Source organism: Oryzias melastigma, linkage group LG1, assembly GCF_002922805.2.
Source record: "Oryzias melastigma strain HK-1 linkage group LG1, ASM292280v2, whole genome shotgun sequence".
NCBI classification, from domain to species: domain Eukaryota; kingdom Metazoa; phylum Chordata; class Actinopteri; order Beloniformes; family Adrianichthyidae; genus Oryzias; species Oryzias melastigma.
The window spans coordinates 16607374-16631140 of NC_050512.1; the positions used below are offsets into that span (position 1 = coordinate 16607374).

At 39.9% G+C, this 23767-nt stretch overlaps 1 protein-coding gene and 1 long non-coding RNA gene across 3 annotated transcripts in view; one reads left to right on the forward strand and one right to left on the reverse strand.

Moving 5' to 3' along the window:
- Positions 1 to 23767, forward strand: part of bnc2 (basonuclin 2) — a gene marked incomplete at its 5' end in the record, with an annotated part of 88355 nt that overhangs the window by 46992 nt on the left and 17596 nt on the right. Inside the window, 1 exon segment of the mRNA XM_024289729.1 lies at positions 1163 to 1398. Within this exon segment, the coding sequence (XP_024145497.1) occupies positions 1163 to 1398 (236 nt within the window).
- Positions 1296 to 23767, reverse strand: part of LOC112157151 — an 82724-nt gene continuing 60252 nt past the window's right edge. Inside the window, exons 3-5 of one of the 2 annotated variants that reach the window (XR_004948047.1) lie at positions 21548 to 21637; positions 1543 to 1689; positions 1314 to 1419 (exon numbers count right to left, since the gene is read on the reverse strand). This is a non-coding gene — a long non-coding RNA (uncharacterized LOC112157151). Of the gene's footprint in view, positions 1420 to 1542; positions 1690 to 21547; positions 21638 to 23767 lie in introns of both variants that reach the window. The other variant, XR_002921095.2, reaches the window with a different exon arrangement.

Genomic DNA, 23767 nt, shown 5'->3' on the forward strand with positions numbered 1-23767 from the left:
AGTTCATGCAGCTGTAAGAAAAATGGAGAAAGAACAAAGAGAAAAAGGATGGGAAAAAAGATAAAAGAAAACACCTGTTTGGCTTGTGTCCGCACTAGAGCGGGCTGTGGGCCCCGCGCACAGGACCCCTTTGACTAGTTTTTAATCTCCCCCTCTGAACTGTCAGGCACACATCTCCGCTCTTGCTCACTTTTCATTTCATGTCGACATTGGCAGGGACTCTGACAAGTAGTTCTTCATATTTTATTACGTTCGTGTCTGGCTGCAGAGCGTTGTCAGGCAAAGCCCTCGTCAGCAGGAAAAAAAAGTCGTCCCAGGATCAGAGAGAGACCCAACCAGGTGTCACCCAGACAGGCAAGGGGAGAAAAGGGGTGGGTGGGTGAGGGGATGCATGAGGTAAGAGAAGAAACAGGGACTGGGACTGAGAGGAACAACAGGTGTCGCGCAGACAGCCAAAGAGGGAAAATCTGCAGACTAGAGATTATTACAAATGTTCTGTAACTTCTGCTCACCAAAATGTGAATGGATTTGCCACATATTCTTGTTTACTTGCTTGTTTAAATTTACACGTGATTATCTTGTAAAAAGTACAAGGATTCTGGAAAACTTCGCCTGCACTTTTTTTAAGTACTCAGGTATTTTTCTGAGCCACACGTTAAGTTTTTGGCTAAAGATGTCCTGGATCGATTTTAGGTCAGTGAATCAAATGAATCGTATCAGCAACCACAAATTGTGATATGAATCAAATTATGGTTAAAATGAATCGTTACATTTTATTAAAAATGTATCTACAGATTTTTCATACAGTGAATAAGATAGGAATGAGAACTACGGTTTGGTCCGGAGGACAAAACCATCCTAAAGTCTCTTTTCTCCACTCATGATACATTTTACTACCATGTTGTACTGTCTTTCACTTTTTAGATAATTTAAGTAAACATAGGGATGAATAAATATGGTTCAGTGGGGGAAAAAATTAGGACATGCTAAGTGTGCTGTACAAAAGACTAATTTAAAGGGCCTGAATTAAAGATTATTGGAATAATTAGAATTTCTCTGTTTAACAGACATTCCAATACAAGGAAAAATGTTATAGGCAGTAACTTTATGTTTTTTCTGTACACATTTTCTCTTTTTTTGTCTCCCATTTCCACGTATGCAGCTCTGGACAAGCTCAGCACTCAGCACCTCTACCACCCGACCCAGGTGGAGATCGTTCAGTCCAATGTGGTGTTTGACATCAGCAGCCTGATGCTGTACGGCACCCAGGCCGTTCCCGTCAGGCTCAAGATCCTCCTCGACCGCCTTTTCTCCGTGCTCAAGCAGGAAGAGGTGCTGCACATCCTCCACGGTCTGGGCTGGACCCTCCGAGATTATGTCCGAGGCTACATCCTGCAGGTGAGTGACGGCACCAAACACCTGTGGAGCGTCACACAGGAGTAAACGCTCAGACAAAATGTGAGCGTCCTTTACTGCTTTCTTATTTTTGCAGTGATTGTTTTGAAAAATGCAGGAAGAATGTCTAAAAGGGTTCTGACTAACCCACGTCACTGCAGTAGGAATATTTAGGTATAACGGGGATTTTCTGAAGAGTGTTGTTTGAAAGCACTAATCCAGGCCACTTCACTGCCATCCCATTTTTCCTGCTGTGAAATTCCAGGCCTGTCAACACTATAGTATGGCCCTCTGCTGGAAAAATGAGGGAAAAGTTGTGAAAAATGAAGAGCCAGCAAACTTTGAAACAACTGAAGTACACTTCCTTTTTTCCTCTACTTCTCCGTGCTCCTCCTCTCATCCCTCCCATTTAATTGCATTCAGACACGTTCCTCAATCAAAGGTACAGAGAGGTTTTTTTTAATGTTGAAACACAAACCAAAATGTTCCTGAATGAATTAGTTAAGAGAGGTGAAACATGTGCATGTGGTTAGCACTGTGTGTGTGTGTTTTTCTGGGAGAAGGGGTTGGGGGTTTAATGCATATATGGTTTAGTTTTACTAGGAGTGTAAATGGAACAGCATGGTGAACAGTGACAGGGTTGCATGTGAAAACAGCTCCTGTGAGTAAAATGCTTGTCCTGATAAAATCAGTGAAAACACACTCAAAGATATAGTCTTAACAAGGCAGCACTTTCATTTCAGCTTTGTTTTAAGCCTGGCTTGATCATTAAACTGTGTCCAAATATAAAAAAATATAGGACTAAAGTGTAGCTTTTTATTTAAGTAATTTTTTTTTGTTTCTTTAAATAAATTAAAGTTACAAATATATTATTTCATTGAAGTTCGTGACATGAAAGGCTTACAAGTTTGCTATTAAAATGTAAAAATCCATATTTTCATTTTTATCTTAATGCAAATATACATCAATCTGCTCCAAAACTACTTTCTTGAAAGCAAAAAAATATTATTTTTCATAGCTGGAAATAAATTCAGGCGTCAAGGGGATAAATATTACAACACATTCATCAATAATTTTGTATCTATTTTCTGTGACCTCTGAATGCTTCATAATGTCACTGTGAGAACAAGAACTGAAATAAAGCGGTTCCCATAGTGTTAGCTTCTATGTTTTTATCAGCTGGTTCTAATAGTCAACTGGTGGGAGCCCCGTTGCTCAACTGCTTAGCCTCATGTCACGCTACTGGCTTAATCCCCTAGATCTCCTCAGAAAGGCTTCAAAGGCGCCGCGGCCGTAGAGAGGGAGCCAGTCACTTAAGGACAGTAAGCAGTCGTTGTACGGCCCTATTAGCCTGTAAGTAGCTATGAAATTCAATCATCTTCCCGGAGCCTCCGGGCAACACTTTATGTCAGGGGTGTGTTCCTCACCACTACGCCGCACTAAATGAGAGATAAAATGAGAAGAACAGCATTACAGATGATGGATAATAAGTTGTCTTTTTAATACTGATGTCAGGGGACATCATTTGATGATAAATTTCTTTACCGTAATCCTAGCAGTCAGGCTTTCAAGCCCATAGTTATACTGATTTAAGGTCGGAGCAAAATTGTTTAGGCCACCCGGGTAAAGATGTTAATTTCTGTTTTAACAAGATATGCCACAGTTACCCAGAAGAGCCACTATTTTTATTGTTTACTATTTCTAAAGTAAATGCTTTTAATGAAGCCTCTTGTCATGGAGCATGTGATCAGACGGTTCAGGTGTGCTCACGGTCTTCATTTGGCATCCCTTTTTAGGGATTTCTACAGCTTTTATTTTTTCTTGGTTACAAGAGGAAGAATTATCTAAAAGGAAGGAGGAGTTTAAAGATAGAAAAACGGGATTTAGTCTGGCTGTTGTGTGGGATGCATGGATGATGCTTTTTTCCAGGAAAAAGACTTTTGGACACTGCAAAAAGAGACAGCTTAAAATAGGAAAAGAACACTAACCTTAAGAAAGAAAGTAGTACAATTATCTGTCCACAGCCAGTCATTTTTACTTTACAAGAAATCTCATAATATATATCAAAATAAAAAAAGGAAAGCATTCAAAAGGAAAAAAAATAAGCTAAAAAAGCTACTTTTAGACTGCCTTAAATTGAATGTTCTACAGCTCAATAAGTATGTTTTTGCTAGTTCTAAGCAAATGCTTTGAGGTTTTATGGTCCTAATTGTAGTTCATTTTGATTACAGATACAAAAAAACTAGTGTATTAAGTGGAAATTACTCATTTTAGAACAAAATAAGGAAACAATCTTAAGTTGGTCCATCTTAATAAATCCTGATGAAATAAAAAAAAAAAACAGCACTCATTCTTAGGAGATGAACAGTCATTTTCTTATTATTCCAGCTCTTAATGACACAAATAATTCTCCACTGTGTTGATTCTGAGAAAAGTTTGTGTCGATATTTTGAACGTCTAACAATCAAGTTTTGAATCTTTTCAAGTATCAAATAGTACGACGTGTGGATGTGTTTTTGAAAATTTACAGTACAGATTTCAGAGTCATCTGAGGCCACCATCACACTCTGTAATAACCTCTTCTGTCCCTGGATTTTAAGCCATGCAGCTGCAGGTGCAGCATGCAGCCCATAGATTCTTTGTTGTCAGGAATTGATCAAATTGGCTTCACTCTATGTTTCGTGGAGTCTCACGCTTGCAGGTGGAGATGCTTGTGCTGCAGCGCAGTGCAGGTCAGGATTACTCAGCTTCACGGAAACTCAGCTGCTTTGATGTGTATGCAGACTGAGTGAGCCAAACACCTACATACCTTGTGTACAGCATTCCCCATACATAAAAATAAACAGGAACAGTAACTCCTGAGTCGCTCATTCAAGTCAAAAAGCATCCGTGCAGCCTCAGTACACGCTCACGCTGCCATGATTACATACCCCCGTCGGATCAGAACTCAAATACTGAGTCACTTATATATATTTAAAATAAATTAGAGGATCTTTAGGAAGCAGTACAATTTTCTTTTAGAGGACAGTGTTTTCTTGGTTTTAAAGCACTATTGGGGTCATGCCCAAACTTCCCAAAGTTGTTATATTGCCTCTGTTGAATCCAATTTTTCCTTTGAACTGAACAAGTCTCCTAAATGGACACTGCAAACCTTTGAAAAAAGTCAAAAATTCTTATCCCACTGGCAGATTTTATTTAAAAAAATTGAACAAACAAAAAAAAATCTGACAACGGGGTAAGAAAAATTGAATTATCAAGAACTGTAAGAATTCTATTCTAGTCACTGGGACATGTTTTCTCAAACTAATACTATTTTGTCATTGAAGAACCTTCTTGATTGGATAAGTTTTCGTGCAAGACAGAAAGTAAGACAGTTTTCTTAAGATTCAGTTTTTGCAGTGCAATTATGGCATGAGTTTGAATAACCAAAGAAGTGTCTGAAATTAGGTTTTTGCCCAAAATAGAGATCAGTCCTGTTCACTTGTGAACAAACATGAAAACCACTGCAAAACGGAAAATTAAAAAAGTTAAAAGAACATTTTTTCCAAGACATTTTAGCAAGAAAATGTATCTCATCAAAAAAAAAATTAAATGGCAAAATAATTTTAGTTTGAGAAAACTTGCTTAAGTGACTAAAATTTGCTTCTTTAAACAAAAAAATCATTTTTCTTGTCTTATGGGCAGATTTTTTTTTTGCTTATTTGAAGAAAATCTGCTAAAGGGGGAACAATTTTTGACTTTTATTTTAAGGAACCTGTTTTTGTAGCCATAATTGACTAAATTTACCATAACTGTCTGTAACAGAGCACAAAAACTGTTCTTAGTTTAACTTATTTATTCTCTCTGAAATGTTTCTTTAATTATGATATATATATATTTGTTGACATAAGGTTGCGTTTCTGTGAAGCTTTATTTTAATCATAAACTTCTATTTTACTCTTTATAAGAAGAATATGCACAACTGCACGTCTGGCCAAAATTCCACGTCTTGCTTGTCGGCATGACTTTCACCTTCTCCAGCCCTCACTATTTTATCTTTTTGGGCGTCCCTCCCCCATTCTTCCACTGCTCTTTTGCCACAGTTGCTTCCAGACAGAGCCCGGCCGATGTGCACCAGATGCCCCCTCTGTGTGTGCCTGAACTGGCAGCTTGTCACAGCTCACTCCTCTCCCCAAAACGGACAGATGGAAATACTATTAGCGCGGGCTTCTCTGCCTCAACCTCTGTCTCCAAAACTCCACATTGTCTATTTTGCCTTCCTTATTTCTTATCCCTCCGCAGAGTGAAAAAAGAGTAGTGGAAAGCCAACATGTGGACTGGAGCCCAGGGTTTTCCTGAGCGACATTCTCAGTAATGTTCTGTCCTTGTAGAACATTGGGCTGCCTCCGCTTTTATGAGATGTGGTTTTTCTGACTCCTTCCAGGAGGCCCAGATGGAACCGCTAACAACCCCCACCACCACCATGCAACCACACATGCACATACTGTACATACACAAACAGCCTTAAACCCTAATTGCACACACACTCGCAGGAATGCTTATTCAAACTATCAGGCACACAAAGAGCCACAAAATCACACTCTTCTCCCCCAGCAGCTCCCTGACCCTGGGGCTTTGTTTCAGAGTCAGATGGCTGTGCAAGAATAGGGGGTGTTTTCAATTAATATTATAGTAAACTGTACTTTTTGAAAATGTTATCTTTTTAAGTGACTACAAACTAGTGGGAAATTGACTTTTGTGTGCACTTTTTTACTAGTACAAACGTGATACATATTCATTGTGATTGCATGAAATTGGGTAAAATAGAAGAAACTATTTCCAGTTACAACTCCATTTTCTGCTTTCATTTCTCATTAATTTACTGCATTCCAAAGTTACATTTCAGCGATTCTGTCATGCTTTCTTCTTTTTATGCTGCACTCCTCTTGATTTTCTGTCTAACCCTGTCAACCATAAGGGTCGCCATATCTCTCTATCCTTTCCTGAGAAACTTCCATTTTAGGTAGCCAGACTCTGCAACAATGTTTTTGGACCCAATCCCCTTCTCCAATCTCCTCCATACGGCACACTTGTAACCCTTATTCTCCTCCTGTCCTCCCATCCTCCTCTCCACCCTCCATCACCTCCCCTCTCTCAGAACCTGTTTTCTGTTATCACTACTTAATGCCTCACCCTGGGAGATGGACGGGGGAGAGAGCATTCTTCTAAGGTGGAAATTCTTATGTTCATATGGTTATGATTTGGTGGGAAGGTCAGGCTCGATTTTTTTTGCTGGAAGGCTTACGATTGGCTCTCTGATGGCCATGCTGGGCTCCAAACACTTCAAAGACAGCCGGTGCACTGAATCAAGGTGAATCTCAACCCCTCTATACACACACACACAAAAGCGAAAAAAAAAAGTTACCCTCCCTTTGCTTCTAAGAAGGCCTTCAACTGCTCACCTCTTCGTAAGCCACAGATAAAAAGTTGTGATTTCAGATAAAAGGATCAGTCAGAGAAAAGAGCATTATCGTTAGACACTGCAACCTCACCGTTTATTAGCATAACTCTTTATATTTTAAACACTTGCCCACAAGCAACCTTACAATGAGCACACATTAATACTATAATAAACTGACTAAAAATCATTTTGCATGAAATGGTAACCCTCCTCAATGTCACCTCCCTCGCCAACGTGCTGAGTGCACAGCAAATTCTTTTAACACGCAGAGCCAAATCCTCAGTCCACTGCTCTGGAGTCCTGAACCCAAGCCTCAAATGAATTCAAGCTGCAGCAGCAGGGTTATGAGCAGGTTACACTGTATACTGGAATTTGTGAAATAATTCCCCTTATATTGGATTTGGAAGAAAGTCTGAGTTTTTACCACAGTTTTGACAAGGCTTTACAAGCTGCTCCTGTTAAAAAAATAAATAAACAAAGGCAAAATACTTAAGTGATCAGTTAATAGATGACCAACTGAAAAGGTTTCGAGCCTACAGAGAAAAGTGGTCACTTCAATATCCCAATGCAACTCTCTAAAAACACATTTAATTTGTGAGATGAGGTAAATAAATAGTTTTAAATGAAAAAAAATTCAACCAACAATTTATAGAGAAAACCAATATAAAAGCACCCCCAAAGTATTTGAAACATCATAGCAGCACAGAACTGCAAAAGCCAATAATATCCCATGAAAACTGCTGCAAACTTAACCAGTAAAGAAACTAGTGCTGTTATGCAATTTATTTTTAGACTTTTATTGGGTTAATCTAATTATTCTATTTTAATTGAATCTAATAATTGCTCTTGAAAGCCTAATTTTGAGACATTTTCATTCAAATTTATGATCTGTTGCTAAAAAACAAAACAAAAAAATATTAAAACTAAACATTTTCCGATTGTAACAGACTTCCAACCTTTACATTTACACCACCAAGGGGGATTATATTCAGTCTCAAACAATCCAGTGTTCTAACGTAACACATGAAAGCAGTCGGAACCGTTTTCTAAACAATCTAAAAAATATATACCACAAACTTGTTTTTAATACCATAATCCTGACATACCTTATTCCACAGTTTACCCTTCACTGTGATCAGCCGTCCTAGAACCTCATTAACTTATGATAAAGAACGCCTCATCGAGCTTTGTCCCTTGCATAATAGATAATAGCTGTGGCATTATTTTGGGTTAATTCTGTAAAGAACTGCAAAGTCACACATTGCTCAGCAGATAAAACATTCATGCAGGTAAACAGTTATTTATTTGAGAATACGGCAATAGTTATAGTTATATATATATATAAATGAGATTAACACGAATTCATTACAGACAAAATGAATCATCAAAATTAATGGAATAATTTTAACCCCTAAGAGAACCGTGATAAAAGGTATGAACTCCTACAGTCACACCTTAATCCATGAAAGTTAATAAACTCTTTGCAAACTCATTAAAATTGTATATTTCTAGCCAAGTTAGCATATGTCCAAGTTTTACAGGTCAAAAAATACTTTCTTGAACAACCTAAATACAGTTGATTTTCAATGTTTTTTCTCTTATGAGCTTCAATGACAGAATTTTATATTATGCATCATTACATTTTTTGCTAAATAATTTAATGTTAAAAACTATTTGACATGTTGGTAAACTGATGTGTGGCGTGTGTGTCGGAGGGACTGCTTTATTAAGATCAGACTGGAGGGTTAACATGCGGTCTAAGATGTGTTTAACATGCATGATCAGGTCTAGGAGTCCTCTAGGAACTCCGTGCAGGTTTTTTTTAGGAGGATTAAACTTCACACAGATAATCTGGACACACACACAGGTTACATGAGCGCCACCTTCTTACCCATTTCTCACAAAGCCCCATGAGAAGGCTGTCTTCAAAGCCAATCCTGCAGCTTTACCAAAGATGTTGGTTTGATTCCCTGGTTGGGAGTCTTCCCATGGCCCCCGCCACACCCCAGCACTCACAAAACCCTATTTCCCTTTGGTTCTAAGAAAAGTAGCTGTCTCAACATTTTTTTTTTTTTAGTGCCATCTATAGTTTCTTTTTCCTTCTTTTATCTTTTATAAAAAATTCTATTCTTGATTATCAGCAGTTTCATTTACCTCGACACTCTCCATACTTTCTCAAACGGAATCCCTCTTTTACATTCAGCGTAATTTGTCCTCCTCTGCATCATAACCCTCTTTCATAAGTTATAATATCCTGTTGCTCCTGCGCTCCGAGGAGGAAATGGCTTCTGAATTCTGAAGAAGCTTTTCAAGCAGCCGAGGGTGGCTTGTTGTTGCGGAGGGAAATTGAATTTTACTTCAAGGTCAGTGACACTAATGACATTGTGGGAAGGTGTTGATCTTGTGAAGCACTGGTTTGCCCAGAAGCGTCCCACCGTATCGATCCAAATGAGAGATTCTAGTCCTGCATTGATTGTCACACTGAATTGTTTAGGAAAGCTGTAGGAATTACTTGTTTTTGTAGAAGTGGGGATAAGAGTGTCTTGGCACTCTCTGGGGTCGGTTCTGTTAAGTGAGTTTCATGAGTACAAGCATGACTTTAACGAATAGAGCCAAATTGTATGGATCTACAATATATAGCAGGTCAAATTCTCCTAAGCACAGAGAAAAGAACTGATCACTTTCATTTAACTGACACTCCTATGCAGCACGGTTAGTTGCAGGTTGGTGTCCTGCGGTTTGAGTGAATGTGTGTCACTTCCTCTACAAATGGAAACATTTAGACGCTGAAGTGTGTCCTGAGGTAAGAACTGTAGAAGCTCTCACTCATAAAGTAGCGGGGAGGCAGCTTGTGGAGGAAATGAGCTGGGCAGACTGGTGGAGGCAGAGAAGGGCGACACGCATTGAAGGACCTCACACACACACCAAGTCATTTTTTGCTAGCAACCCACACACTGGTGACTACTGTGGCGGTGCCAGGTACCATGCACATCCCTGTGGTTTCATTGATCTTTGTTTGACTCTGTGGTGTCCCTGATTAATTGCACACAGCTCACACTGTGTTGAGCCTTTGTGTTGTCTGGTTGTGTCCATAAAAGACTATAAGATCACTCAGAATCTGGAGGATGCTTACATTTTTTAGATAGGTCAGCACCTCACAGACTTGGTGGTGCGTTTTGATTTCTTATTTCTCCCGTTTTCCCCTCACTTCTCTTTCGTTATCCTCTTTGTCTGATATGGTTGAGTGCCATGGTTAAGCGGGGTGAACTGTCATGCAGGAGTAAGGAGTTGCCGATGATCCTTCCCCGCTTCTAAGGAAAGACACAGAGGTACTCGCGTCAATTTGTCTGGACTAGGGGAGTAACAATTAATCGAGTTAATAGAGTCAATCCATGAATAGATTTATTAATACATCCAACCAGATTCTTGTGTCTACTGCAAACTGCTAATCGAATTGACATACACAGATTCAAAATTATTTCAAAATTGCAGAAATCAATTAAAATTGAAATTAAAAAATATCATTTGGATTAAGACATAGTAGGTTTATGTTACTATAACGTAAAATCGGCCATCACAGACACATGTCATGGCAGCAAATGATCAAATCATCATTACAGTCAAATGTCTGGAAACATTTTGAATTTTGCAGAAATGTGACCTGTACCAGGTCTTTATCTTAGAGTCACACTGGTTCAGTTTTTGGCTTTAGATGTCCTGGATAAATTTTAGATCAATGAATTGGATTGAGCAAAATGAACCAATATCTAGTATGAATACTTCCAAATTATGATGAGTGGAATCGTTCTTAAAATGAAGTTTCACACCCCTAGTCTGGACAGAGAAGTTGAAGAGGACAATCAAAGTAAAGCAATCCTGGAAACAAATTCCATCATAGATCAGCCTTTTTTAAATATTGATTGGAATTAGCATGCAATCCAGACTTTAAGACCTTTTTTAGTTTACTTATTTGTTGTTATCCTTTGCCAAGCCAATACACAATCAGTGCATTAAGTGGCGACCAAATAGAATCAATTCATTCAGTTTACGCAGATGAGTGCAGAAAACGAGGCGTGAAGCAGCCGCTCTCTGTGTTTGGAGTGGCTAATTAGGAGCCCATTACAAAGCTCCTCAGCATGGTGCTATCCTGATTGTTTATTTGAATTTCACTAAGATGAAGCAGAGTGAGAGTGCAAGGGGGGAGAGAGGGGAGAAAGAAGGAACTAATAGCAGTAATAAATGGATAATAAATGGATACCTAACAGGCAGAGACACACTCGTGCACAGCGCTTAGCTAAATGTCAGCCCCTGGGCTGCCTACAAAATGGCTCTTGTAAAAATGGGGCAAAATACATAAAATACATGTCTACCAGCTTTGTGGATAAGCTTGGCTCCGTCCTCTTTCAGGCTGTCTTATTAAATGGGTAAGTTGCTGAGTGTTGGGACCACCGAGTGAGCTGTTCTGTCACTGGCGCATGGCTCTCTGAGGGCCAAGTGCAGCTGGCGTAAAAACTATATGATGCAGAGTCACCAGAAATGATGGTTTAATACCCAGTGATGCATCAGTTCCCAGCATTCACTGCTCATCCTGCCAGTGGCTTTCACGGACCTTTCCAGCCCTCAATTTTGTTGTACAAGATGCAGATCTAAGCTATCGACTCCCACAATAAGGCGTGTTGGAAAGGAAATCAACAAAGACGGTGCATGGGTCTTCCAAAGAGGGCTTATCAATACTGTGCTACAGGTGACTGACTACAGTGAGCATGCTTGCGTACAGAATACAAAGCAAAACTTCAGATCTGCTCTCTTTTCTGTTGTAACCTCCTTGTGTGTATGTGTGTGTGAGTGCGTGGGTGCACAATCACAAACAGCCAAGAACTATTTTCCGTCATTTTCTAAGGCCCTCTGCCAGCTTTTCCTTTGGTGCCAGGCAGTGCCCTGCTTCCTCACACACACACTCGTGTTCTCTATTACTTTTAGGCAACTTTGTTGCAAGAGTGTGTGCACTCGCACACAGCTGTGCACGATGATCTGCCCTTTACATAAACAAAGATAAGGAAAGGAACGCTTAGCACAAGGCCCCAAGAGGTACGAAGCCATTACGAGGAGACCACAGTCGCGTGGCTGTGTGTATGCACGCTCATGTTTGTGTTTACGTAGGACCAGTTGCACAGTAGAGGTCCTCAAACTGCTTTGGTGCAGGGAGCAGGGAGCACAGCTAAAGAACTTATGGGGGAGAAAAATAATGTTTGCTGTGATCCATTTTGACTTGCTTTGAAAATCTTTGCCATCAGTCTCTACTGACCAAGAGAAAAAAAACCCACTGAGAGTGTGAAAAATGTGCCAAAAAGATGACAGTTCGACAAAGACTTTGTCGGGGCCATTGCCTCGCATTAAGCATTCCCTCACACCTTTGTCAAGCAGTGAAGCCTGCTTAGGTATGTGGTGTGCTGTCTGCTTCTTGATCCCTGACAAAAATCCAGCTTGTTCAGGTGACACAGTACAAAGCGTTTTCCTACTTTACGGAGCTGACAAAGCTAATTACAGTGGTAAAACTCCACGGATCAGTCTCAGATCAAGTCTCCTTAGTGCTGTGAGCTGAACACCCTTTGTCCCTCAGGAAAGGCATATCTTCAGATTCCAGTGATATCCCAGATTCCCAGGCTTGAACGCTCAACATGTCGCTAAGATTCCCAGAAAAGTAGACTTCTTTTTGTTTCACTCTTTTCCTCTTTCAGTGTTCCACAGCGGTGACTTCAAGGACTTTTATTTTTGATAGCATCAGGAATATTTTAGAAGTCTAGTCATGCATTTGGGTTTGTTTGAAAAGTTGACTGGTAGAAAATAGAAAGCTTTGGGCACTTTCTTTTGCTTTTCTCCTGGGTGCAGCACTTAAATGAATTCCTCTGCATAATGACCACATCACTTGTTGAGCTCTGAAATAAATTCAGCCATTTTTTTTTCTTCCTCCAGTCCTTATCAAAACGTCAGCCCAGCCACCTTCTCCCTTTATGGACATGTTTTGCTAATCTGGCTACTGGCCCCTAGGTTTTAAGTCAAAACAGGTGTTGCACACCGAACTCAAATCTTGTATTAAAGTAAGCTCTGAGGCTCATACTCATTCAAGGTAACATTTTTTTTTTTTGCAAATGCTTTTCTGAGCCAAGGGGCCTTCACCTTGTTTCATTCGGGGCAGAGACTTAAAGAAAAAGAAACACCAAAGCTATTTTTACATGGCTTACATTTCAAGAATGACTTGCTAGGGATTAGATATACTTATAACGAGCCTTGTCAGTGCCTCAAAAAGCCACTGAGAACTCATGTGCTCTCATAAAACCAGGCGAGTCTAAAGTCATACTCATGGATAGTCAGCTCAGCATTTATGGATTTCTCTTTATTTATATGAAATGCCTGTGTTACAACTTCAGTAATGTTAACACCAAACGAGGTTTGCGAGTTGTCAGTGTACAAAGAATCTCTGAATGGGCTCATGAACCCATGCGGCAACGTGATTCTGTAGAGCTCTTCAAAATTAATAAACATGATCAGCATCACCTGGGTCTTCCATAGATTGGAGTATTTTCGGTAGTAAGTCGTACCACTCATCAGGAGCATTCAGCAGCGAATTTGACGCTCATCAAAAGAGATACAGCAGCTGCAAATTGGCGCACATACAATATAAGCGATACACAAGAACCTCGAATGTGAGGCATGACCCGACAAATAATTCAGTGTCAGTCCTTTCAGCCACCACTCTGTCTCCCCCTTTTTCTCCTTTTTGTGGAAGGATAGAGAGATTAAAGGAATCCGCGTCTCAACCCCAAGGAACTACCATCACTCAAAGATGAGCAGTGCCAAGCTCTGAGCTCTGTCCCGCTCTCTGACTCTCAATCTGTTGGATACACAACATCCCCCTGTGCTCTTTGGCCCCTCTCTTCATCTTCAACCCACTCACTTGTTCAGACACACACGGAATCTCTGATTTGCAGTCAAAAGGCTTCTTTTTGTGTGCATGTATGCAATGGATGTAAGTGAGTGCACATGTGATAGAAACCTTTTTGGATACACTATCAAGTACTTCTGTCAAATGTTAGTCCATATTTTTCATAGAGTTTTTGGAGAAATACACCTTTTGCATACTGAATAACATTTCAAAAACATATATAAAAAATGAAAATCTTAATAATAATGACCAAGAGAAGCAGCAGCTTACATCTGGTACCATGTCTGTGCTTCACTTTTCCAAGTATGTGTCTGGGAAGGAAATCTGGTGGGACGGAGTTTGAGTCGGCTTGGAAGCAGTAGAAACGGATGTCACTCTGGAAATTTATATGGTGGAGTTCAGGGAGCAATGGCTTCAAACTGACAAAAAAAAAGAAAAAACTCTTGTGAGCAGTATGGCCCTTATGTTTCCCTTTCTCTCGTCTTTTCTTCTCTGAGATGTTACTTCTTTGCATCTGTGCACATGCCAAGTGTTATTGTTAACGGATGAGAGATACAAAATCAAGCCAGAGGGCTGGGGAGGGAGCGGCTTGTTGAAGGGAACGACTTGTATTCCCAGTGTGGCGAGAAACAGACACGAACAAAAATGTGAAGAAGAGCAGAAGCCAGTATCTTTTTCTCAGGAGTAAAATGGTGTTTTACTTGGATGAATGTGACCCTGGAGTCTTCAATGATGAAAGTTTAACATGACGGGAAATTGTAATACAACTCACACTACATTAATATAACCATCACAACCTAAAAATTGTCCTTTTTTGGCAAAGAACACAAGCAATAAGACTTCTAAATCCATGGCTGAGGCAATGCAACACATGAGAATCCACACCATATGTTTCTGTGTGTGTGTATCCTAAATTTCAAGTCGTCATCAATGGCAACACTGTTCCTTAAAGTCCTACTCCAGTTATCTCTGAATCTATTTTAAAAGCGTCCCCAGTGGTCTTTTAGTTATAATTATGCAGTTTTTAGCCAGAATAAAATTTAAAAACTGGGGTCGTTTTTTAGGACATAGTTTCTGCAGAGCAACCCTACAAACAAATTAACAAGTCCTTTATAATGTTGTTTTCAGATCAATGAGTCTATGCTGAAAAAGTTCAATGGCGAAAAGAAAACTACGTAATTTCAGGTGTGCATTTGTGGATAACCTGCTATAGAATTTCTCAGACACAGAGAAAACAGTATATTAGAGGAAAAAAAATAATCAAATGCGAAAGCGATTGATTTAAAGCTACACAATCCATTATAAACAGTTGAATACCATTTAATGACAATTATGCTAAAACTGGAATATCCCCACATCAGTGGAAACATTTGTTATCAGTCAATCAGCTTAAAATTTTAATACACTGTAAGGATCCAAATGATTACCCTGTGAAGTGAATCCTTTGGAGAGGATCAACTGTGCTACTGTGAAAGCGATACAGCCTCATGATCTGAGCCCGCGCTCTGTCTGCCAGGGCACCGCTCAGCAGTGACATCTGGTAGACTGCGCTTTTCTCCCACCAGCACTGCCGCACACCAATTGAGATCAGACAGATGCCAAGACCGCTGTGGCAGCTCTGTTTTGCTATGGGAAACATGCTGTCACATCTGGTCCTTTCAGAGAAAGAGAGACGTGAGGGAAGAGATAATGCAAGACAAAAGTGGGTGGAAGGATCAGAAGGGGTGCGGAGACATGAAGGATTTCACCAAGCACTTGCGCGCACATAGACATGTCACAGGCCAAAAACATCAATGTGGGTGCCATAAGTATGAAGCCCCTTCAGGGTGACAGCGTGATAAGAAGGGAGAATTAGACACCAGCAGTGGTGCGGTATTCTAAGCGTTACTTGCCACCCCTGCCTAGCCTGTTCCGCTCCCCCTCTCATTAACCTCGAGTCTGATTGCCCCCAGGACTCCCTTGTGCTAATTAAAGGGGGAAATATGTCTACGATGCATGCACTCCCGCACAGGCGTACACACACACACACACACTCAGGCGTGGTTTTGCACAGCTGACAGAAACGCTGCCATAACTGTAGGTGTGAGAATGAAAGGCTTGTCTGCTATTGTGTTTCATCTGTGTTCTGAATGTGTTGGCAACCACAAAGTTAACCCCAGCAGGTGACGGCTAGCAGCACCGCTGATTACTTTTACACCGACAGCCTTCATCTCAGATGTGCGCACTTTTTTGATTCGGCTCTGCTAAATCAAGAAGTAAGCGTTTTGTCTCAGCATGAAACAATTAGGGAAGAACAGGATATAAAAGTGTGAATTGATCTTTTCCCCTTGTCAGTCACGTATCATAATTACTGTTGTTATAACACTATCAAATTTTGATAGTTACTTTAGAAAATTCATTGTTCGTTTGAGGACAACTGGGGGTAAAAAAAAAGTATAATGAATGTAATTTCCTCATTTTTAGATGAAGTTTCATTTGCTATGGTGCGTTGCACGGGGAGGATGCAAATTAACTGATTACAGAGGTGAATCACGGCGCACACATGAGGTTGCAAGATGACTGTTCAAAGCTCTTAGGCGCATTAAAGTCTTTTGCCAGGGAAACAGTGCGGCGTCTTCCAGCGCAGACATTTGTGGCACCATGACATCTCAATTTAGTAAGCTTTTGTGTTCTGAGAAGCAATTTGTCATCACAGAGAGTGCACATTTTCTTCTTTTGTTTTACATGCTGTAAGGGACAAGCAAAGCAGACGCTAACATGATGTGGGAGTTGTACAGCAAATAACCATTTGTACCTGGTTTGGACCACTGGGGAGGAGGGAAGGAGAATAGGGTATAACAGTAGAAGGAGGGAAAAGGGGGGATGTGGTGGGGGTACAAAAGCGAGTGTATTTAAGAGCACTTGAGTGCCCCGCGTAGATGTAGTCACTTCTCCCAGCGGACAAAAGCAGTTCCTCCGGCACCATGGCATGATTTTTCACTTTAGCAAGCAGCACTCGGTGCTCCTCCATCAGTCCCCCTTCTTCGTTTTCCTCTCCTCTCAGTGACTGTGTGCTTCAGTGGGTCCATCATTCCCTTTCATTCACTCTTGACTACAAGGGGCACGAGTGCATACAGTTTTATACCCCACCCCACACACACAAAAATCCACAATTTGACCTATTTGTCCCTCCGCCGTGGGTACTGTAGAACTCCATTGTGAGGGCCATTAGTGAGCATCTCCAGGGGTTAAGAGGGGAAATGCACAGCCAGTCAGATGGGCAATTAGACAATGACAAGATGAAATATCTCCTATTGTTTTGTTGCTTTTCGTTTCACAGCGTACCATTAGACCTGTGGTTAAATCATAAATGTACTTGCCTTTTATTTGTTTGATTGGAAGGCTACATTTACACACGTCTATATGCAAACACACTCCACATTTGCAATTATCCCCCTTTGTGCATGTGGCAGTGGGTTAGTCTGCCAAAATCTGATGATCAGCAGACCTGGTTCCCATCACTGTGTAGGAAACGTAAGAAGCAATTATGCAAAGTATAGAGGGGACAGAGCCAAAAGTTTTTGTCTGTCCTGCTGCATTCCAGTGGCAAAACCAAACTCGATGCATTAGTTGTGTTCGTGTGCTCGTCAGTGAGCAGAGCCTCGAGCAATGCAGCTTTGTGGAGAGGTGCACCTATAGTGGCCAGACCACAGCTCTGTCAGTGACACAGCCTTTTAGGAATTCTTGTCACCAAAGTCAGAAACCAAGAGGGCAGATTGTGATGATTAAATATTTACTAAGTTATGCATTAAAGTATTTAGGTGGACACTACTGAAAGTTCTTACCAGAGTAGAGTCATTTTATAGTAACAGAAAAATATTGTTTCCTGACTTCAGTACAAAGTCTCTACTTTGCATCATTTTTAGTGATTTTTTTTTTTTTTTTATCATGGTGTGCGCATGTGTGTGTTTGTATGGAGGAAGAGGGATTGTGGGCACTGTATGTGTTCTATACATTTCTTTTTAGTACAATGCCTTGCTTTTTTTCATAAGCTTTGATTATGTTTTTATATAAAGAACTTTGAGGGACACAAGTTGGAAAAAGTACTATGCAAATACATTTTTATTTGATTTAGTAACCTAAGTTTAATAACAATCAGGATATAACATCCTTTTTTTCTGGGAGAAGCTTTTTGTCAAATTACTTAACAAAAACAACATTTTGAAAACTTAATTTAGCAGAACTAAACAATCAAGTAGGTGAACTTATATATGTTTATATACATGTTTTACTCAACATTTACAAAATATTGAATTTATGTTTTTTTTTTCTGAAGTTACATTAAACACACTTTCTAAAATTGTATTTTTACTGTTATTTAGTCAATTAAAAAGCAAAAACAGTGACCAACCAAATAGGTAGAATGGGTATGAAGTAGCAATTAAAATCATTAAGCATGACTTCTAAAGATTATTAATAATTAAAGCACCAAGGCACTTAGGCTGAAATAAATATACGATGTGCACAAATAATCTCTAATCAATATATAAAGTCAGTGGTAACATGGTTTCTAATTACATCCGCGTTTGACCCATCTACCAAGAAACTTAAAAATATATATTAAAAAAACAAAACCTCTTCACCCATCCTACTCCCTTACTATGATGTGATTTGGCCTACATGTGGGTTGGACATACACACACTGTGCAAATTAATAGGCTAACGCTTAAAGACAAGCATGCAAGGTATGGGCTCCAGGACCTCTAACTCAAACACCTCCAGCCCTCCAGGTTGATCAATAGTAAGAAGAAAAGAATTGCCAGGTTATCACACACTTTCCATCGCTCTCATTCAACACTAATCATTTTCTCAATGTTACCTCCTCCACCACCTTTTCCTCCGTTCTCCAACAGTGGAGAGCAAAGTTTATTTCCCAGAGCTCCTTAGAAATCTCCGAAGCCTCCATGCCCCTATCTCACCTCCAGGCTACAGCCAGACATCCAGCAAGAGCCTATTACTACTGTTCGCTCTCCCTTTCCCTCCTAACTAGATGCAGACAGAACTTGGACATTAGTTAATCCATACTTATTGCATCTGGGTTCCTCTTACAGCCTTGTAATTCTTATGGAGAGACATATTAGCATGACACATTAGGCTTGCACATGTCTATGAGGTGAGACACTACAATGACGCTAAATTAGCTTACAGGGGGCCACACGGGACGGCTGTTGGTAGCTGACAGCTTGGGTCCAGTCTGCCGGTATTGAGTTTCGGTGATAGGTGTTTAGTTTGCAGCGGCACACAGGACAGAGAAGGGGAATGGAAGGTGCTCCAGCTCATTGGGTTTACTGACAGGAATCCTGCAGACAGCAAGACTAAAGGGATCAATAGTAGTGCACTGCATAGCACTACAAGACCAGGGCAGACCCAAACACGGGAAGATTGCATTACACCCAGATCTGAATCAGGAGATGAGGCATTCTAATAAACACAAGACAAACATTAGGTATGCACTCAAATTACAACAATTACTTAATTTTCTGATACATAATCACATTCCCTTTTGATCGAAACACTGCCGAGCATTTGTGCAAATAAAAACACGTCCCTACGTCAGAAGATCCCAAGCACTGTTGAGGTTTTCTATGGTGGTCCTGGACCTGAGCCACCAGGTGGCCTCGTACCCCCTGTCTGAACAAACAGAGCAGCAGTTCCTTTCATTTCAAACATGTCACCTGGGACTTATTCAGACATTGTGTAGCCTGCCAACATGCTGACACTGTCATCAAATGTGCCAGGGATTTGCAGGGGGGCCAAATAGTTGACCTTTATTAAAGGAAGTTTCATGACGAGTCTAAGGGAGTTACCTTTTTCTCTCTTTACGTTTGCACAGCACACACCCGGTATGCAGCGTTAAAGGAAACAACGAAGACTCTAAAATCACAAAGACAACTTTCAGTTGGACATTTAATATTTCTGATGACTGAGAAAATAATGCTGCCAAAATGAACATAAAAGTTTTATTAAACAGTCAAAAAAATTGACCTTAAGTTGTTGACTCATCAATGAACATTAAAAGTCTTTGAAGAAGATTTTTTTTTAATATATATTATATATTTTATTATATATTTATTATATTATACCAAGAGATTAGATAAACATCCAAACATGTAGAAAGTGTGTGACATTCTGTGATTGGAATAGACAAATAATGACTGTGTTAGTAGCCAAAATAAAAAAATAACTATGGTGCTACAAATTGTAAGCAATATTGGAGCAATCCAGCTGTACAGTTTTGAGCCAGATCCCATGTCGGACGAAGGAAACAAAGACGTATGTGGTTGGTGGTTGCATCGAAATGGAACTTGTGGCCCGCCTATTCTATCACCTATGTTACAACTACAAGCTTTTTCCAACAGTATTTTTCATCTGCTCCTGATCCTTAACAATAAAGAAATACACAGGAATGTAATTGTAAGCGGAATTTTCTTTATTTATGTCCGCCATCATGAGAAAAATTCTACAAAAACACTTTAAACCACCAAAAACCCCATTTTCCTTGGAGTGAGTCTTTAAAGTTATTATATTCAATAAAAGAAATAAAATGAATCTTTAAGATTATGTAGTCTATGTCTGTTCACAACTATGTGTACAGATCTGGAGCAGCGGTGTAGAATGTATACTTTTTTTTTTTCGTGGTCTGTTATCATTCTGTGTTTTGTATTTTGATGGTCTAAAGCTTCTCTTGGTGCATTCGATACACAGAGGCGGCACCAGATGGCAATAGTGTTTATTTTTGCTGTAAGTAATCACCACTCATTGGAACTTATGACAATAGACAGACTCAGGAACCTGGAACCGTATCCTCAGAGACCCGAACTCACACAGACTCGTGCACATGTGCGCAGAAGAATGTTCTTCGGTTGTGATCTTCTGGACCACAAGGATGGATGTGTGCTGGTTTACAGTGTAAGTTACACTGCAGCAACGCTGGTACAATTCAAGAGGAATGAGTCGACTTATAGGCCAAACTCCACTTCAAAAGAGGGTGTTTTAACGGTAAAGTGCAGCAAGTTGGGAATTTTTATACCAGTGTTTTATCTTGATTTTATTAAATTAATTTAGTATTTTAGCTAGATACAATTGCTATTACCCTAAACATAAATACACATAGATTTCATACATAATTTGTTCCTTTTATTCTGTGTGCTGATTAGGCTTTTTTTTAATTATTATTTACAGTGCTAAGAAAATTGTCGTATTACCACTTTCTGCTGGCTGTTTTAAAGCCATTACTTTTTCTTTAAAAAATTGGAATTGACAGTAAAGGGTTTTCGTGCTGCATTAGTTCTAAAAAAGTACAAATTACTTTTGCCATTTAACAAATCCCTGCTCTCTGCTTTAAGTCATAGTTTAACTCGTGATGACATATTACACTTTGCAAAATCCATTATGAAGGCCATCAAATTTGAGGCTGGGGAAGTTTCCACTCAATGATAAAATGGAGGCTTTTTAGAAGACGATTTAAACTAACACGCCAAATAAAAATAACATCCAGCAGAGGAACAGCAAGTTTCATCAGTCCAATGCTAAAAAGCTGAACTTCATCATCAGGATGTAGCTTAAAAATGTAAACTCACATGTCAAAGTTAATTGATTTACTCTGTGGCATATTGTGAAAACATAAGTAGATTTAAATGTCATTTATTTGTGCTAAGTACTGAGGAACACCTGCCACTGTTGTCAGCAGAGCTTGTTTCATAGATTTGGAGTTAATATGACAGACTTACATTCCTTTGGGGTGCCCAGACCCCCTAGTGGCTTTTCCGTCCGTATGAGATTCAGTCAGGCAGTGAAATATTGTCGGGGAAAGGAGTGGGCTGGAGGGAAGGTAGCAGAAAGGTGGAGAGACAAAGAGAAAGAGAGAGACTTGAGTTAATGGTCTTGCATCTTCCTGGCAGCATGTCAATAATGGCTCTGATCACATTAAATAAAGAGTCCATTAGCTTATTCTCTTTCCTCCTGCGTGCCGCACAGCAAAAGCACAGGAGAAGACTGAAAAGCTCCTCTAATGTAGTGTGTCTGCATGTTACACACACGTCTAGCTGTTCACTTCCAGACCCGAACAGGAGGACTTGGCCGGCTCACCTATACTCCACAATCCATTACGTGTTTATGTTTCCTTCTGTGCGGCTATTCAAAAGAAATGTGTGGAATCATTTAAATGTGTTGAGATTTTGAGCAAAATTGCAATAATTAATTATTTGATTGCTTAGTGTGAGACATTTTATAATTTTAATCTGTTTAATTAACACTTAAAGTCCTCTTTGATCATCTTTTGATCCATTTTAAAAGCATTGCCGGTGTTCTTTTAATTAGGATTTTAGCTAAAATCAAACAACCAGTCATTTTTTAAAACAGTTTCTGCAGATTGGCTGGAGTTCATTGCCTCCCCTTCCCATCATCCATTTATTTACTCTCTTCCGCTAGCTTACAGCCCGTCACACCTCCAAGCTAACATTAGCTGTGCAGCAAAAATGGCGAGTAACATTGGAGCTATCCAGCCGTACAGTTTTGATTCAGATACCAGCTCAGACGAGGAAAACAAAGATGTAAATAGATTCAGTCGTTTGTAACTGGATGCATCAGAATGGAGCAGTGAAGGGAGTTTGTGGCCTGCTATTGTAGGCTCCACGTCACGCCTACATACTTTTTCAATGGCATTATTCTTCCTGTGCGCCTCATTCATGATGATTTGAGTAAAGAAATTCTCGGAAATGTGATTTACAGCTTAATTTTATTTATATATGTCCTCCATCATGAGAATAATAACACAATTTTCCTTGGATTGGGTCTCTAACAAATACTACAAAAGAACATGTTTATGCCAGATTTTTTTTCTTTATTCCCCTTTCTCTAATAATGTGGTAAAGTCAAAATTTTGCTAGTCAGTATTGGTTATAATGTGCATTTTATGGAGAAATAGAAAGAAGTAATGGATTAAGACACAGTGCAGCCACACAATTATAGAGCCAAAGAGCAAATTGTGAGCATATGTTAATGCACCTACTCTGTAATGGCCCCCTGCCAGAGCAGTAACAAGACAAAGGAGATGTGATATAAGTCGGAGAAAAAAGCATTTCTACCAAAATACACACACAAACAATGAAGAGACAGAGCAATTCTTAGCTGCTTCACTGCCTCGCTTTGGCCCTGGAGGGAGCACAGAGGCCCCCACATCTGTCTCCCAGGCCCGCGACAGACCTGGCCGCTGCATACAGCCCAGCGGATCACACGAATCATCCTCAATTAATGTGAAACGTCAGACGCTCCCTCATGCTTCTATCACTCCACCTCTCATCACAGAGTCATTCCTTCCAGTTCTGTGTGAGATCGCTGAGTTTTACACGCTGACTACCGTTACCGGTCCTCAGCACAGCTGGGTAAAAGCTAACCAAGGCTGTTGTGCTTTTAAAGACATTGAGGGAAGTTTTTTATTTATTTATTTATTTATTTTTTTTACATTTATGGAAGGTAAAAGCAAAAAATGTTTATCTTATCATAGAAAAAAGACACCGTGGAGGCTCTCCAAAACCCCTTCACCTCATACATCCACCTTCCTCACAATCTTGAACTGCGCTTTAGGTCACCATAAGTCTCACTTCTGTCGATTAGTGAGCCTGTGGCAACAACGATCACACAGGCATGAATTTTTAACAATAGCTATGAGTTAAATTAGGCTGAGAGGTGAAGGCAGGGTGTCTTGTGGCCTGTTAGTTGATCAATGTGTCTGGTATAGCAGAATAAGCCCTTTGGCCTTTTCACATTTACTTATGCTGGAGCTCAGCAAACGCTCTTCTCTGGCAGCGATGAGCATATTATTAACCAAGGAAATGGCCTTTGCATCATTCTTCATTAAATGATAAAGAAGAAATCAAACTGGAATGCATCAACACCGTGTTCTAAAAGGAGCTGGTGTTTTTTTCTGCGCAGAGCACATTTACACCCCC